The 18841-nt window shown below is 38.5% G+C and overlaps 1 protein-coding gene across 2 annotated transcripts in view; it reads left to right on the forward strand.

The window, feature by feature from the left end:
- Nucleotides 1–18116, forward strand: part of LRRC8C (leucine rich repeat containing 8 VRAC subunit C) — an 89841-nt gene extending 71725 nt beyond the window's left edge. Inside the window, exon 3 of one of the 2 annotated variants that reach the window (XM_036828681.1) lies at nt 11575–14027. In XM_036828681.1, coding sequence (XP_036684576.1) covers nt 11575–13848 — 2274 coding nt within the window. In that variant the 3' untranslated portion in view covers nt 13849–14027. Of the gene's footprint in view, nt 1–11574 lie in introns of both variants that reach the window. The other variant, XM_036828691.1, reaches the window with a different exon arrangement.
- Nucleotides 18117–18841: the final 725 nt, after the last annotated feature.

Genomic DNA, 18841 nt, shown 5'->3' on the forward strand with positions numbered 1-18841 from the left:
AGCAAGTTATTCTTTGATTACTATAGAAAATTTCTAAAATAAATGATCTTTTTTTTAAAGATTCTTTTAATACTTTTTTGTTTATTTGTATGATTCCAGTGTTAAAATTCCTTATCTTTGTGCTGTTTGTACGTTGGTGTGGATAGTCCAGAGGATTTATGTTTCTCTGGGACTCTCCCAATTTCTTTTATCTTACTCCTGCTCACAGATTTATCAGTGAACTGCACAGTGTCCAGAGATAAGTCAGTTGAGTACAGAACTATGGTTTCAGTCCCCGGGGGTTGCTTCAGAGCCTTTTCTTCATTATTTCAAGAGCATAATTATAAATATTTCAAATTCTTAAGCACCAGAAACAAATTGTCTTGGTTATGAATCACTAACAGTATGTTCCTAATGTTTATCCATAGTTTTTGTATCTGCACTGAATTTTCTCGCATGGTTTGACTTTGAAATGGATGCTTTCCACTTAAATCTTAAATTGCCATGGATCAAATAATTCATTAGTCTACCTGGCTTATGGGAAAAATGCCATGAAGCAAAATGAAAACAGTTTTGAATCTCATCCACTCCCTCATTTTTCTTTTCTTTTTTTGTGTCCTGGAGAAGCTTTCTTTAAAAGAAAGGGGAAGAAAACATAACATAGATACAACTAAAATACAAGCTACAGGAAATGAAAGCATCCTTGATGGCTGGGAAGTCTCAGGCTAACTGAGGGTTTAAAAAAAATTAACATTCATAGTACGTATAGTCATCCTTACCCTCGAAAAGTCAGTGTATGTGTATTCATAGTGGTAGGAGAATTGCCTTTATTAAGAGAGGTATCAAAATGCATACAGGATCCTAAAGTAGATGTGATGGTTTCTTCTTTTACTTGGAAATGAAATGAATAGGTAGTGCCTCCCAAATCTGGCACTCTCTTTGTGTATCTTAAATGAGTCAGCACTTAGCTCCGGCTTTAGGAATCACTAGGCTGACATCACTTGGCAATTTGGAGGTTGTGTGAAGTGAGCTGTTTCATCTCAGAGGAAAGTAGCTAAGGCAGATTTTTCCAGATGTTCACTGGCATCTGATTTTATACATGTGTGTACTTGCCGTTGTTGTGGTTTGTTTTCCTTTGGAGAGGGGGCACAGTGTTTATTTATTCACCTCATATTTAGTACATTCTTACTTTGTGCCGGGCAATGTCAACAAGGTTGGAGCTTGCCTTTAGCGAGCTTATTGGTCTAGGAGGTAAAATGATAATAGACAATTACACTATGTTTCCACAGGTACTACGATAGAGGGAAAATCAGTACTTAAAAACTGCTCCAGTTAACTGTATACTTTTGTTCTATTAATGTATAGTAATGACTCAGGTAATTATGCTTTAACTTTTTCAATGTTTAATTCTTCTACCAGACTGGTGGCATTTTATGTTCCTCAAGCAGACAAATTTCTGTTGATGCTTCACTAGAGAAGATTTGCTTGATGTCTGGTTTTTAATCATGTACAGATCAATCCTATAGCAAGTGTACTATTGTTACACCTTACCACCAAGAGAATTCGTTAATTCAAAAATCTAAGTTTTAATCAGCTCACCCCTCCAACCCCTTCGATTTTTTCCCCAGGACATTGCCTTCATGCCCCAGAGGTGCCAGGGTATGATCTTGTGCTTCTCCTTTTCCTGTTGCTATTGAGGAAATGAGCAACCAATAAAAGCAGACTTTTTACTCAGCCCTTGTGTTTATTAATAAACATCTGAAAGTTTGTCAATTATCTTTAGACTGCTCGCTCTCTTCCTTTCTTTACTCTCTGGGTCTAAACTTCCTCCATACACAGGGTGTTATTTCCTGACCAACACATGAGTTTTAAACATCATCATTAAAGAAGGAAGATACCACGTGCACAGCAGGCAGGAAATGATGCCACACCCTTGCAGTTATGCTTTTCCATCTCCCCTGGGGACAAGGACTTGTTTGTGTTGGTGAGAGTCATGCAGTGTGTGTGGTGCTCGTGGATGTCTGTTTTTGTGCTCCAGTGGTGATTGCCCCCAAATACACGTGTATTGGACTTGGAGAATAGCAAGCCTTGTGAATAAGACATTTGCTGAGAATGAAAGCACTTAAATCTTCGCCCTTTTAGAACCATCTTCCCTGCCTTTTCAGTTCCTTCTTTCTCAACAAGATTTTTGGTACTTAAAATATTTTCAGTAGTTAGCCTTAAAACAGATTCTGCATTCTCAGAGTTAATCCTATCACTGACGAAGGTAAATCTCACGTCTCTTGAGGATAGATGCTTTGTCTTCTAGCATCTTATTTCTGAGAGAACATAATTAGTTCGTGCATTAACTGATAACTTAGTGACATGAAAGTTAATTCCCTTCCCTTGTATCTCCATCTCTTTTCCCAGGAGAAATGGGTCTACCTCAGAAAGGAAGAGCAACAGTCCATCTTTCTTTCTTTCTTTCTTTATTAAAAAAAAATTTTTTTTTTGGACACGCTGTGCGGCATGCAGGATCCTAGTTCCCCTTCCAAGGGTCGAACCTGCACCCCCTGCAGTGGAAGCTCGGAATCCTAACCACTGGACCGCCAGGGAGGTCCCATCTTTTTAATCTTATTCCTTGTTCTTCCCAAATGCAGCCCTTTGCCTCCTGTCTCTGGAACCCACAAGGTTCTGATCTTACCCTCCCCACAAAACCTATCCAAGTCCAGCAGCTTCGAGGCCCAAATGAAGTTGCTCCTGCTCCATGAATCCGTCTCTGCTCACTGCAAGCCTTAGCTTTTATTTCATTTACCACATCATTCACATGGTATATGTACAGCCTTGTGTGCACTGTTGTTTGACTTTTCATGTGGTTATTTATGTCTCTCCAACGAGACTGTAAGTGCTTTTAGAACAGTGAACGTTAGTTCTGCCTTCTTGATCTTCCTATAATGGTTAGCATAAAGTAAACATTCAATAAGTTTTAGTAGATATTCAATAAAGTAGATATTCAATAAGTTTTAGAACATTAGTTATGCCTCCTTGATTTTCCTATAATGGTTAGCATAAAGTAGATATTCAGTAAGTGATAAACTATCCTTATAGTTTTAGACTATATATCGACTATATATATAGTCTATATATATATAGACTATATATATATATATATAGACTATATATATAGTTTTAGACAGAGTATCTCTCTGAACAAGCCCTGGGGAATAGGTCTTCGGGATCTGTTTCTTGCTAGGTCACTCTTAGATCAGCAGAGATAGCTTGTTTTGTTCTATCAGACTGGGGACAAATCTGGACGATCAGCTTCAGGGTGCAACCCTTTGGAACCAGTTGTATTTGAATCTATGGAGTGGAGGGAGGGTAAAAGATAATCACCTTCCTGTTGGCCCACCTGCCACTTTGTGGCTCCAGTCTACATGTCTGTATCCAACTTGCCATAACCCAGTTAAAGCACCATCTTTTAAAAGAACAGGTCACAATCTAAAGAATACCCCCGGGTCACACATTAACATATTGGAATGATGCCTGCTGTTTTACCATATGCAGCAAGTTTTCTCACTTCTTTCAGTGATAATATAGTCATAACTAAGATTTAAAGTCTAAACCAGAGAAATAATTTTGGGGTTATAGTTCATAGAAAAAATATTGTACTTAATTGTTGAGGTTGTAGGAAAATAAGTACTCTCATATGCTGTTAGGGGGAGATGTATAAAGAAATCCAGCCTTTTCTTGTGGGGAGAGGAATTTGACATTGCAGGTTTACCTTGTTTGGCGCTACCCAAGCAATGTTGATTCTTCATAATGGTAGTCTTGAGACTAATTTTATATTACAGCACACTGTCTCTCTCTTATGAAAAGATAGTAAAGCAAGAGTTATGCTTGAAAACACTCCCTGTGTTCAACGTGTATAGCCATGATAAAATATAAAAGGAGGTACCAAAAATGCATACATGGACTCAAAAACAAGATAAACACTTCTGTGGAACACAAATGGAATACTGAGCGGGGCTGAAGCAACAGCTGGGCTGTCATCCAAACGCAGGCAGTAGTGGCCAGGAGCTCAGCTCCTGCCAGTAAAGGAACTAAAAATGCACCAAGCAAGATAAGAGACTGGAGCCTGGTCACTGTTTGTAGCCAAAGGTCCTCACTCCCAAAAGGAAGCTAAAAAGAATGGCAATTAACTGGCTGCTGGAGCTGGTACTTCAGAGGAAACCGTGCATCTGGGGTGCCTCCCAACCAGGAACTGAGTCAGCCTGCCCATGTCTCCCTGACTGGAACTGTGAGATCCTGACATCACAGGAGAACATCAAAACACCATGACAAGTCCTAATGGTGGACTGGGGAGCTGGGCGCAGGAAACCACAAAAGAGTGCGTGAGAGAAAACAATCTCAAACAAGCCTACCACCCAGAACACATGAAGAAAATGATACTAAGAAAGTCTCTCAGCAAAACTGACAGTTGGAATATTGATTCACTCCACCTGAGATGAAACTAAGTTTTAAAACAAGCAGTGAAGGGCTTCCCTGCTGGCGCAGTGGTTGAGAATCTGCCTGCCAATGCAGGGGACACGGGTTCGAGCCCTGGTCTGGGAAGATCCCACATGCCGTGGAGCAACTAGGCCCGTGAGCCACAACTGCTGAGCCTGCGCGTCTGGAGCCTGTGCTCCGCAACAAGAGAGGCCGCGACAGTGAGAGGCCCGCGCAGCGCGATGAAGAGTGGCCCCCGCTCGCCACAACTAGAGAAAGCCCTCGCACAGAAACGAAGACCCAACACAGCCGTAAATTAAAAAATTAAAAAAAAAAAAAAAAAACAAGCAGTGAAGTTAAAATAAATACATTTACTTTAAAAAGTTCAAAAAAAAATAAAAAGCAGAAAAAATAGATTTAGAGTGGTCAAAGAAATAACATTAAAAAGTAGGTAGATATGATATAAGAGCAAATGGATATAAAAAATTTAGAAATCATGGAAATAAAAAAGCCACTGAACTTTAAAATATCACTAGGTAGAATAATGACACTGCACTCAGTTGTAGAAAGAAGTAATGACTTAGATAAGAGTTCTGAGTTACCCAGAGGCCAGCACAGAGAGAGACAGGGATTAAAAAGCACAAACACACACCCGTGGAAGATCGGTTGAGAGACTCTAACATACATCTAATAGGAATTGCAAAAAAAAATGGAAGAAATGATGAAGCAAGTTTTGAAGCAATTATTTAAGGAGATATGCTAAAGTTTTCCAAAATTGAAGAAAGTCAAGTCCTTAGCTACAGATATCAAGCAGTGTTCATCTACATACACTTAAAATTAAAGTGAAAATATAGAAGATCTGGGGTTAAAGGTAAAATCTTCAAAGCTACCCTAGAGAATTATTAAGGGAGATACTTTAGCCAAAAGGAAAAGGAACCCAGGGGCAAGATAAAGGATCTAAGAAAATTGGTGAGCACATGATAAATACGTAAATAATCACAATCAACTACAGATTATTTTTTTTAATTGTGTGTTTCAAAGGGAAGCTAAAACAAACTCTGGGAACAAAATGGGATAGTTCAGCGGGTAGTTAAAACATGCTTGGAAGGGGAGGTAGGGATTCTGAAAAGCTTTAAGTGTATACATTTTGAGAAATTATAGATAACCTTTATTACAGAAATTTAGTCTTCACCTTCCCAACCAGCTGAAGCAGGATGGAAAATAGGAGATGTGGAAGATGTTATCAATGCAACAGAAAGCAGGAAGGAGGAAGAAATGGTATATATAAAAATAAAAATATGGAGAGGGAGGCACAAGAGGGAGGGGATATGGGGATATATGTATATGTATAGCTGATTCACTTTGTTATACAGCAGAAACTAACACAACATTGTAAAGCAATTATACTCCAATAAACATGTTAAAAAATAAAATAAAATAAAAATAAAATTATGGAAATAAATCCAAATATCAGTAAATATCCAAATATGAGTGAGGTTAGCAAAATAATGTAATAGATTAAATTCACTTGTAAGAGAAAGAGGTGATTAGTTTAGATTTTTTTAAAAATACATAAAACAGACACCTAAAAAAATAAAACAAAATCACAGACAAAAGTGCAAAATAGAGATTAAAGAAGGATATTTAAAAAACAGGAAAAATCCGGCGGAGCTCTGTTAATATTAGACAGCATTTCTAAAATGCACTCTTTATCAAAACAAGGTATCTATTTACATTTTAAAAACATGCATAAATTCTTGTAACACCACACAGGATACAAAAGAGTCTCAACACCCCAAGGAATTCCCTGGTTCTGAACCTTTGCAGTGAACCTCTGGCAACCACTGATCTGTTCTCTGGCCTGATTTGCAGAATGCCATGTAAAATCAGGCAGCATGTACTTTTTTGAGACTGGCACTGTTTTTAAGTTAACAATTGCCTAAATGCACATCGTCATTGGAATGTTTTTAATAAATTATAGCACATCCACACCATGTAATAATGTGGCCCTTAGAATGAAGTAGATCCCTATGTGGCGATGTGTTAAGGTCTCCAAGACATACTATGAAAGTGAAAAACTCAAGGTGCAAGGACAACTCATATAGGAAGATCCCATGTGTTTATATGTCATGTTTCTGTAAATGCACAGATACAGATCCAGAAGAGTACGCACCAAGCTTATCAGGGCTTCCTAAGGAATGGCAAGGGAGTAGCAAAGGTGAAGGGACTCCCTTCTGTGCTAAATATGTGTTTTTTCAAAAAGATTTATAATAGCAAAAAATAAAATGTTTAAGCATAACTTAACAATAAATGTCCAAAATCTATTTGGGGAAAGCTAGGAAACACAAAATTAGATTGAACAAGTGGAAGCACACCATGGAGAGGAAGAATCAACACCATAAAGATGTCAGTGCTTCTTAAATTAATTTACAAATGTAATGTAATCCCAATAAAAATACCACCAAGGTTTTGTTTTTTTTTTTCTGGATCTAGACTATAAAGTTGATTATAAAGTTCATTGTGAAAGACGAGCATGAATTTGAGCACTTGCAACACTCATGACTGATTCAGTTGTCTTTCTCCTGTGCTTGACCTTGAAGGGCGCATTGCTCTGGGTATCTCTACCATATCTGACGAACAGCAGAACCTCCACAGTGGTTGACTTTTCCTGAGGCACACGCAGAACTACTCAGCACTTGTGTTCTACACATCCTACACCACCGCCATCGATGTCATTTATGTCTCCCTCATGTAATAGATAAGCTGGCCCTTATTTATGTTGCTCTATTTTTGTTATATCAAGCAGTTCCTCTGATGCTAAGTGGTTTGGTCTGGTTTGGTTTGGTTTGAACCTCAGCCCTTTGGTGTCTCATTCATGCAAATGTGAAACTGTTTCAACATGCTACCACTGTTCCCTGCTGCTTCTCACTGCAATCCTTTTCTGGAAACTGCCTAAATTAAGTAGATCTTATTTTTACATTATAATAATGGGTGTTATGATTCTAACAAAGGGACTGAGAATCAAATAACCATCATCAAAGATAAACAATCAAAGATGTAGACGAACATTAATGATTTAAAACTGAAAATTACTATTAAAAGGCCCTAAGTTTACATTGACCATGCGAGGTATTTCAATGTGCGATCAAGAGTGTACATACTCTACTTAAAAATGCATCTCTTTGCTAGTATAAATGTGATAATTACAATTTTAAATATTTGATTTCTTTTCCTAGATCTGAGCAGCATTTCAGGGCATAGTTTGGATGGGTTGCTTCCTTTTTTAAAGAAGTTTGAATTTTACTTTGTTTCTCTTGAAAGACATCCCCCTGTAGAAAGTAACAGCAAGAAATTCAGTTTATTTCATTGACCTTAGAATTTTTTTTCAAAAACAGCTGTGCTGTTATCTCAAAATAATTTGCAAATGGGAATTCATGAATCCAACTTTAGTGAGCCCATTTCTCCAATCACTGCAACCCTTGTGTTTCTTTTCCAGAAATATTACCTAGATATTATGACAGACATGGAACAATTTTACATGTATATTTTTTATTCCTCTAGGAACTTTAATTGTAAAGTCTTGAGGAGCATTTTATATATTTATATTACTGGATGTCAGCTGCTCCTTAGGACCTAGAGGATATTGGACCAAATTCCAGTCCATGGCCTAAGTTCTGACAGACTCCTAGAAGAATTAGGTTCTCATGGTCCCAGTTCCTGCTTCCATGGAAACAGTTTATAGATTTTTAGCATCCCAGGCAAACTCTCTTTGTCTGTTCAGTTTTGATCCAAGCATGAAATTTAGTCCTTTTTTTGCTGTGATTTCCACAAAATTCATTCATAATAGGGGTGTGTGCGTGTGTGTGTTCAGCAGATTTTACCAAAGGTTTAGGGAAGAGTGAAAGGTATTTACATCTCAAAACAGAAATAATGAGTGTACACCCCAGCCTCCTACCATGTTGCTTGAGCTATTTCCTTCGATTCTAGCCCCTCTCTGCTCTGCTGACTCACTCCTCCTAACTCCAAGCCTGTTCATCCCAATACAGCGTGGGGGGTTTAGCATCTTTGTTGCCTGGCTTCACCTGACCTTTGCCCTCAGTGACTCACCTCCTTCTAGATCCCTGTCTTCCTCATTCCCAAACTAACTGAGATATTTTCTCTAACATAGATGATTTTGTTCAAGAATTATTCTCATGGAGGACTTCCCTGGTGGTCCAGTGGTTAAGACTTCACCTTCCAATGCAGGGGGTGTGGGTTTGATACCTGGTCGGGGAGCTAAGATCCCACATGCCTCGTGACCAAAGAACCAAAACATAAAACAGAAGCAATATTGTAACAAATTCAATAAGGACTTAAAAATGGTCCACATCAAAAAAAAAATTTTTTTTTAAAGAATTATTCTCGTATCTGCTTTTAGGAGAGTTACTTTCTCACCTTGCTATATTGTGGATCAGATTCTCTTGTTCATCTTGCTTTTTAAATTTTTCTCTCTTCCCCCTACCCTCATTTCTTTCCCCTCTTTCTCGCCCTCCCCCTATATAAACACTCTGTGTAGCTCTAGTCTCAATGCTTTTTCCTCCAAAGGCAGTCTGAGGGTTGTCCCTAGAAGAAAAGGATGGGATCCCTCGTCATAATGACATGTGTGTGTATCAGCTGGTGGTGATGGTCTGAGCCTCGATCGTTTGTAGAATGGGATGTGGGCGGTGGCTTTCTCCCTGGTCTTACCCCAAGCACTCTCCCTTAGCCCTGCACCGGCAGCCTGGAGCCCTACCATTATGCCTTTGCAATTTGTTTTGCAGCCTTCCCTTAAGGCTTGTTTTGTACTTTAATCTTTAAATTTCTGGGTAAAGGTAAAAAGAAGTGAGGTATAGGTTTAATTAGACAAGCTTCTCAAAAGAGCAGAAAAGGTGAAACAGAAACTTTCAAGTTCTTACAAGCTGCTATTTACAAATATCCCACAGAAACACCCTTTACCCATTTCTTTTTTTAAAAGAAACCTATCTGCCTTATTTTTTTCTGTCTTCTTTCTCTTTTTTACTGTAACTTTGAAAATATTGATGCTTCTACCAGTTCTTCTCAGTGTTGCAGAGTTGCCGTTAACCATGGAAGGTAACTTCCACTCTTTACTGCTGGACTCTGTAACCTGCCCTCTTCCTTTTCGTAGTCCTGGATAGACAACCTGCCATCACATTCTTTGGGACTTCAACCATGAGCTGTGTCTCTGCTGGAGTCTTCCTAGGATGTGTTCTCTTGGCAGCATGAGCAGCTTATTGTTCGTAGTGACTAAATTTCAGTATCTTTTTCTACTCTGTGCTCATTTCTGAGTAGTTAACAACTTCTGGAAAATAGATCACTGTCTTTACCTTCCTGGGATATCAATAGGCACATTTTAAAAATTACATCTTTGTGAAGATTGAAAGAAATATGACATCAGAAGGCAGAGAGGAACTTCTGGAGATTGCCTATGTGTTCCCCTCCTATGTTGGGCTGTTCTCTTAAAGCCATCGTAGCAGAAACTCGGAGAAATGAGGAGACTATCTGGAGTGGTGGAAATATACTAGCCTGCTCTGCTGTTTCCTAGCTATATGAACGTGGGCAAGTTATTGAACTTCTCTGAACTTTAGTTGGGTTCTTCTGTAGAATGGGGAGAAAATGACCTACCTCTCTAGCATGGCAGACGCTAGCCAATCAGGTACCTTTGTGCAGAATATAAAAAGGCATCCCATGAGGGTGAACAGCTGAGCGAGGGGGGCACAAGCAGGATTTCAGCCCACACTTGCCCCTCAGCTGGGCACGCTGGTGCAGGGCATAACCTGAAACCCTCTGCAGCAGCCAAGCTCCAGAGGTTTATCGTCTTCCCCCATGAGCAGCAAGCCTGGAGAAGGTCTGGGCAGGGGGCAGTAATGGGGCCGCCTGGTTGCTTGGCAGGGACTTAGCACCTCCAGAAGGTGCCTGCCTTTTTACCTTCTAGCTCGTCTCTATTTTCATCACACCATTAACAATGTCATATTAGCATACTAGCTGTATCTCCCATGTCACCAGGTTATGGTCATATTCTCATGCCATAGCAGTCTACTTTGTAATAGAGTCAGTTTCTACTTCTAGAATCAACATAAAGAGCTTTGCTGTTGCAAAATCATTGTACACTATGGATTTTCAGCCATTTGACATAATAAGGTACAAATAGACTTCCCCTGCATTATTAATTCCATGTTATTACCATCAATTTCTTGGTTATTATTCTTTCTCTGAACTGTTTGCTTATTGTCCAGATGATTCCACTTACGTGTACTTCTTCCTGGGGATGATTCCTCCAGGTTGATTCAAGGAGTATTTTGCCTCATCCTACCTCATCTTCAGAAAGAATGTGTTCTCTCTTACCCAAATTGCAATCTTATGAGACTGCTGGACATTCTTAGGGCTTAATATTCTTTTCAACAAATTGAAGCATTGGTAGAGGGATAGAAGTTGATGTAATATTTTGTGTGAAAAGCAGCAAGTTTAGACATAACTATTTTACTATCGAACATTTCTGTATTTTTTCATCTCTCTTTGAAGAAATAGTTTTTACAAAAGCTTAGTAAATTCCCATTTTATTAAAGCCATTCACGTTCATCTGTGCATGTCTAAGATATGGATAGAAAGAAAAGAGGAAACGATAAAGATGGGAATTTCTCCCATATTTCCTCCTTTTAATGCTTCTCATACAGAAACTAATATAAATCTTGGGAGCCATCCAATTCAAGACTGGGTCTGATAAGAGGATGTACTTCCCAGACCAATGACTGATTCTCCGAGGCTTCAGTGAGAGAAGAAATGCAAATTAAAAAAAATTTTTTTAAACATGAATGTTCTTTAAATATTTATTTTGTTGTGAATCGTTCTGTGTCCTAACAAAACTGCTGCGTTTTGTGTCATGAGTTAGACATGGTGAACAAAGATATATCGATACATTTCATTTTTCCAACATGTGGGCTAAGAATAAAAATCTCGGTGCTGGAATTGAACATTGTATTCTCCAGGCAAAGGAAATGGACATTTATTGGATGTTATTGCTGCTTTCTTCGCACTAATGACATTATGAAAGCTCTTTGAGTAATATAATTTGAAAATACTATTTCTTTGTTTCAGGTCATGCAAGACAAGATAATCTGCCTTCCAAAAAGAGTGCAGCCTTCTCAGAACCACTCTTCCGTTTCGAATGTCTCTCAAGCAGTGGCCAGTACCACCCCGCTGCCTCCACCGAAACCGTCTCCTACTAACCCAGTCACTGTGGAAATGAAAGGACTGAAGACAGATTTGGACCTTCAGCAGTACAGCTTTATTAACCAGATGTGCTATGAGCGAGCCCTCCACTGGTACGCCAAGTATTTCCCTTACCTTGTCCTCATCCATACCCTGGTCTTCATGCTCTGTAGCAACTTTTGGTTCAAATTCCCTGGTTCCAGCTCCAAAATAGAACATTTCATCTCAATCCTGGGGAAGTGTTTTGACTCTCCCTGGACCACACGGGCTTTATCTGAAGTGTCTGGGGAGGACTCAGAAGAAAAGGACAACAGGAAGAACAACATGAGCCGGTCCAACACCACCCAGTCTGGTCCAGAAGGCAGCCTGGTCAACTCTCAGTCTTTAAAGTCAATTCCTGAGAAGTTTGTGGTTGACAAATCCACTGCAGGGGCTCTAGATAAGAAGGAGGGTGAGCAAGCGAAGGCTTTATTTGAGAAGGTGAAGAAGTTCAGGCTGCACGTAGAAGAAGGTGATATATTATATGCTATGTATGTTCGTCAGACTGTACTTAAGGTTATAAAATTCCTAATCATCATTGCATATAATAGCGCCCTGGTTTCCAAAGTCCAGTTTACAGTGGACTGTAATGTTGACATTCAGGACATGACTGGATATAAAAACTTTTCTTGCAATCATACCATGGCACACTTGTTCTCAAAACTCTCCTTTTGCTACCTGTGCTTTGTAAGTATCTACGGATTGACGTGCCTTTATACCTTATACTGGCTGTTCTACCGTTCTCTGAGGGAGTACTCTTTTGAGTATGTCCGGCAGGAAACTGGAATTGATGATATTCCAGACGTGAAAAATGACTTTGCTTTTATGCTTCATATGATAGATCAGTACGACCCTCTGTATTCCAAGAGGTTTGCAGTATTCCTATCTGAAGTGAGTGAAAACAAATTAAAGCAGCTGAATTTAAACAATGAGTGGACTCCGGATAAACTGAGGCAGAAGCTGCAGACGAATGCCCATAACCGCCTGGAATTGCCTCTCATCATGCTCTCTGGCCTTCCAGACACTGTTTTTGAAATCACAGAGTTGCAGTCTCTAAAACTTGAAATCATTAAGAATGTCATGATACCAGCCACCATTGCACAGCTAGACAATCTCCAGGAGCTCTCTCTGCACCAGTGCTCGGTCAAAATCCACAGCGCGGCGCTCTCTTTCCTGAAGGAGAACCTCAAGGTCTTGAGCGTCAAGTTTGATGATATGAGGGAGCTGCCCCCCTGGATGTATGGCCTCCGGAACCTGGAGGAGCTCTACCTGGTTGGCTCTCTAAGTCACGATATTTCCAAAAATATCACCCTTGAGTCTCTGCGGGATCTCAAAAGCCTTAAAATTCTCTCTATCAAAAGCAATGTTTCCAAAATCCCGCAGGCAGTGGTTGATGTTTCCAGCCATCTCCAGAAGATGTGCATACACAACGATGGCACCAAGCTGGTGATGCTTAACAATCTGAAGAAGATGACCAATCTGACAGAGCTAGAGCTGGTCCACTGTGACCTGGAGCGCATTCCTCACGCCGTGTTCAGCCTGCTTAGCCTCCAGGAGTTGGACCTCAAGGAAAATAATCTGAAATCTATAGAAGAGATCGTTAGCTTCCAGCACTTGAGAAAGTTGACAGTGCTAAAACTGTGGCATAACAGCATCACCTACATCCCAGAGCATATAAAGAAACTCACCAGCCTGGAGCGCCTCTTCTTTAGTCACAATAAAATAGAGGTGCTGCCTTCCCACCTCTTCCTATGCAACAAGATCCGATACCTGGACTTGTCCTACAATGACATTAGATTTATCCCGCCTGAGATCGGAGTTCTACAAAGTTTACAGTATTTTTCCATCACTTGTAACAAAGTGGAGAGCCTTCCAGATGAACTCTATTTCTGTAAGAAACTCAAAACTCTGAAGATTGGGAAAAACAGCCTATCAGTACTTTCACCAAAAATTGGAAATTTACTGTTTCTCTCCTATTTAGATGTTAAAGGCAATCACTTTGAAATTCTCCCTCCCGAACTGGGCGACTGTCGGGCTCTGAAGCGAGCTGGTTTAGTTGTAGAAGATGCTCTGTTTGAAACCCTGCCTTCTGATGTCCGGGAGCAAATGAAAACAGAATAACTTATTTTTGTTTAAAGTTTGACTGAAACATGCTTCTACCAAATACAGTATAAATAATTAGGTAGTCTTAACGCCTTTCCTATTTTATTATTTTTTTCTTTTTCACACAAAACAAAATGTACACAAAGACTGAGTAAGGAGTATGTATTTTTAATAAAAATTTAATTGTATTTTTTCAATATTAATATTTTAAAGTTTTATTTGTCCTGGAACCTAATGTATCTATTACTGTTTTCCACTGACAGAAACAGATGGTTCCGTCTGTTTTTTTGTTTTGGTTGTTTTGTTTGTTTTGGTTTTTCAGTTCATTCTTGTGAAGGGAAGGGAATTTTAAGTTGCATGCTTTTGGTGTTTTTTAAATCAGTGAAGATATTTTGCCAAGGTCATTTTTAGCTTGTTTACACCTGTACAGGGTCCTTATTTTTGTTTTCATTGTATGTGTACCAAGGAATCTGTGCTAGTTATTTTAATTCCAGCTGCCTTCTCCATTGGCCAAGTATTTCACTCTATAGAAAACACTTCTCTGGAGTGTAAACTCACATAAGGGCATTGTCATAGACTATTATTTTCGAAATTTCCCCTTGCCTCCAACAGAACCCTAAATTCTATTCTTTCACATACCTGACAGTTATTTATCCTTGGGCAAGGATTTTGTAAGTGAGTAAAGACAATAATCTCCCATGGTCAGCTTGCTTGAATTGGTCATTTATAATTTAACTGATTTACATTTTTACCAACATTTAAAAAATATCATTGAAAAGGAAATACAGAGGTTCCTCCCATGTAATATCAATATTGTATGTAGTACTGGTGAACAACCTTAGAAAAGCTAATTTATTTTAATTAAAATAGGTAATTAAATTTAAAAATCGGAATCAGAAGCCTGTTTTTCAGTAACTTAATCATCTTTGATATCTTGATATGTGAATACATCCGATGGGAAAAAAAAAATGTGCTACTAAAGCACTCTGCTGAAGAGCTGGTGCACCCAGGCAGGCACACTGGTTCCTCTGGGTAGTGTGGAAGTGGTGATCTCTATTCAAATTCTGCCTGTTACACGAAATAATCCACGTATATGTACGTATATAAATCTGTCTCCCTCAAGCCTGCCCTTGCTGCAAATGCTAGTGATGCAAGCACAGAAAGTCTGCTCTCTTTGGCTTAAAAAAAGTATCTCATCTAAAATGGTTCTGTTCCATTTTTTTTTTTAAGTGTGAATAAATTGCTAAGTAGATAGAAATAATTTTTGCCTGGTGGTTAGCCGAGTTTTATTTATCTCTGTACTTAAACACCCAACGTAGTATGGGTCTTGGGCAAAAGTTTTCACTGACTATTAAGCTGTATAGAACAGGAAAGTGAAAGCACTATTTGTGCCCTCAATCCAGGACCAGTGCTACCTATCGTGGGAATTTTGTTTTATGCTCCAAATTCACACTGTTTTCGGAACCCTAGTCTGACCTAAGGAAGTTTTGTGACTTAACGAAGAAAAGTAGAAAGATGGTTTGGGGTTTCAAGATGCTGCTTTTAAAATTTACCCCTTGATCCTGGTGACTTTGTTTAATGCTACTTTGAGTCATACATGGAACACAGCTATGGGAACTACTCAGCAGATATATGTACCTCAATTGTGTTTTAAATGTTATGATACATCGTGGGGTAAAGGATTTGGGGAAGAGATGCTTTTCATTTATTTAATAATTGAATCATGTAGACCAAAATGCTTTGCTGTCTCTGCTCTGTGTTTAAGTGTTAACAATGGTGATTTTGTATAGCTGGTTTATTTCGCCCTGGAATTGAAACAAAATGTTTAAGATAGTAACATGGTTATATTTCTTGTAGGATAAAATATTCAATTCTAGAATGTTGTTAGGATCCTGATTATGAACAATGTGTTATATTTAGAAACATAGCCCTACCTGTTTTAAACAAACAAACAAACAAACCTGGAAGATTGTCCATGGCTGAGCATGACAAGAATACCCCTGTTGAAAGGTGGTAAAACATTAGGTGCACTATTTTTCTGGATAAAATTTATAGTTGTTTTCTATATCACCCTTAAAAGGGACCTATTCAGGTTAAAAATCATATTTATGCTGAAATCTTTATCTGGTGTTAACTCATAATCTCATACGTGTTCATAACTGAAGTCACTAATAATTAGTCTTTGTGACAGTTTGCTCAAAATGCCAAAAGAATTTGATTCGCTTTCTTAATGATTTCACAGGCTGACCCCTAACCTAAGTTCTAAATAACATCCAGTAAATCAGTATAGTTCTATGACTTTATGGTTTAACTAGGAAGGAAAATTCATAGATGTTTCTGTTAGATTTTATAAAAATTCAAAATGTTCAAACTTCATCTTGAGTCTAAATTTTCTGACCCTGACCCTTTTTAATATTGTATATTTTTGTTCACATTCTTAAGTGAAAAGCATTAAATTACTCTTTAGCCTTTAACTGGGAAACTCAGGTAAATGAACTGCTGACTTTTCTAAAGTTCTTTAATGAATCAACTCAGTGTTAAAAGGGGTATTAAACCCAGTCCTTTTCGTATTTTAACAAGTGCTCTTGCTAAAAAGGAACAACTAGCTCTATTTCTCCAACTTCTGTAAGACTCATGAGAAACAGCTTATGTAAATATAAAAGCATCGTATGTGCTCTTAAATCCTATGGCTATTGGACACCCATAGTGAGTATGCTCTTTGGTCAGTTTTAATGGTTAAGTGTAGAACGGACAGTTGTCTGGGGATGGTCTGGTTGAAACAGAGCATCTAAGTATATCCCAGTGGAACTCACCTAAGATGACCACATCTCAGAAAACTAGTTATATGTTGGGTTTTCACTTTGTTTTGTTTTTAATACAACACTTTTAATATAAGTGTTCTTGATACAGTGAAACCTGTTATTTACACTGGTAAATTTTCTGATTGTTCACCCACCCTTCTCTGCCTTAGGTTTCCAATGTAGCTATTGTAATGAGTTCTAACAATTTCCATGGCATCCTGTGTGCAGGCACTGCTTTTTCAGAAAGGCTTGGGACATAAGCCTGCTGTGAATACTTTGGTCATTTAGAGGTGCCTCCTTATCTGCCTCTGAAGCCATCTTTCTAGAGAGGGGCTTAAGCAACCTGGAATCTTCCTTGGGTTACTTGCGATGAGGAAAGTCCACATTTGTGCAATATGTTATCTTATGATTTCTGTTATAAGAAAGAGGAGAAAAAAATCTTTACATCTCTTGTTATCATTTCCCCCAAGGGTTTTGCTGTTGTTTATGTTCCTAATTCTAAGAAAAGTCCATTTTTTAAGGAGTATTTTACTCTCTAATCTAATTTCATACCAAATACCTGATCAGTAGTAATGATATATTTACTAAAAGAGTGAACACTCATGGTCCATCTTTATGAAAACTGTCAGCAATATGTAGTAGCGAATAGATAAGATAAATCTCAAAACAATTTCCATTTGTGTTTAGAGACTAAATTAAGATTCAATTTACACTCTCCTATAAATCCTGAATGTGATAATGCCGTTCAAACGATTCACATTTTTGGTAGGATCTCAAGAACTCAGGGTAGACAGGGTTCCATAGCAAAACAGCACAGTTATTAGTGAGGGGAATGCCTCAAGGGTCGGTAAGATTTTCTCACTTTTTTTCTTGTCTATTCAGATACATTGTAAGAAAGCCTGGACAGTCTCGACCAGACGTGCCATTGATTTTTCAGATTTAGGCCTCAGTGACATGCTTCTAATACAATTACATACCATCCTTCCAAACTAGCTGTCCACTCTTACTCCATCTTCCCAGAGCCTTTCACTGATAAAAGTAACATCCTTAAATTCCTTTTGGGGAGAGGGAAGAGGGTCTCCTCCCACCCCAAGGAATTTTTTTTTATTTAGAAGACCTTAAAAAGGGGTATATAACTTCGAACAACTTAATTTCTCGGCCATGTTAAATAACAGTCCCTATGCATGGTTTCAGATGTGGAATAAATTTGCTTTCTGCTGAATACCATTCCCTCTCCCATACGATTCTGCCTATTTAATGAATATTTTTACTAGGGTTGAAACTCAATGCCTTACGTGGTCACTTAGTTTTCCTTCTGCTGCTTGTTTTCTCGCGCTGTATGTGTTCGGATTGTGTCAAATGCCGGCAAAACCTCTAAGACTGTCAAGAAAATGCTTGAAAGTTGGTTTGTCATAGTGTAGACTCATGATACAATGTCTTAAAGTTATTTGGCTATGTAGTACCTAGGAACAGAAAATAAAGTCATTTTTGTAATTTAAAATTGAGATTGGTCCCTTTCTTATTCATTTGTACAAATCATGTTTCTCTTTTGTATTTGTTTTTCTCTTGTATTTTTGCATATTCTGTTATTAAGGCTTCCTGTACTCTGCAGGAAATAGGCCGCATGCATGCTTTCACTTTGTATTTAGCTAGTTTCTGCAATTGTGACTAATTATTTCCTTCCTTAATTCTCTGTACTGCATCTCCCCAAGGTGCCCCTGGAGTTTCATTTGGGTAATTAGTGCCTTACTGTGTAATCTGGAGTGCAGTTTCTGTGCATTTGCCAGATCAGATTGTACAATGGCTGTCCAGCCCAGCTTTCAGTAAATACTTTTATGGTCATGATTGTCGTTAAAGAAATCAGAATGGTTCTGTACAACCAGAAGGCCTCCCCTAGTTCAACACATACACCCCAGGCTTAGGGAAGCCCTTTATAAGAAAACTTTATGTACCACTTATGCATAAGAAAATTGTGACTGGTAAATTTCAAAGCTAAATTGTCACTTTACATATTTTTCTATAGTTATTTATGACTCAGTTATTTTACTGATAATCCTTTGGAGAAGAACTGTTGAGATGAGGAAAGATTGTGAGTGTGGTGAGAGAGGCCTTGCGAATGTGTGCATCAGAAACTTAGAAGGGAGTTTGTGAGAGATCTGGAGAAACGTGGGAGACAAGAACTGTGATGGGCAGCAGATTAGAGACATCTG

The sequence above is a fragment of the Balaenoptera musculus genome, chromosome 1 (assembly GCF_009873245.2).
Source record: "Balaenoptera musculus isolate JJ_BM4_2016_0621 chromosome 1, mBalMus1.pri.v3, whole genome shotgun sequence".
NCBI classification, from domain to species: domain Eukaryota; kingdom Metazoa; phylum Chordata; class Mammalia; order Artiodactyla; family Balaenopteridae; genus Balaenoptera; species Balaenoptera musculus.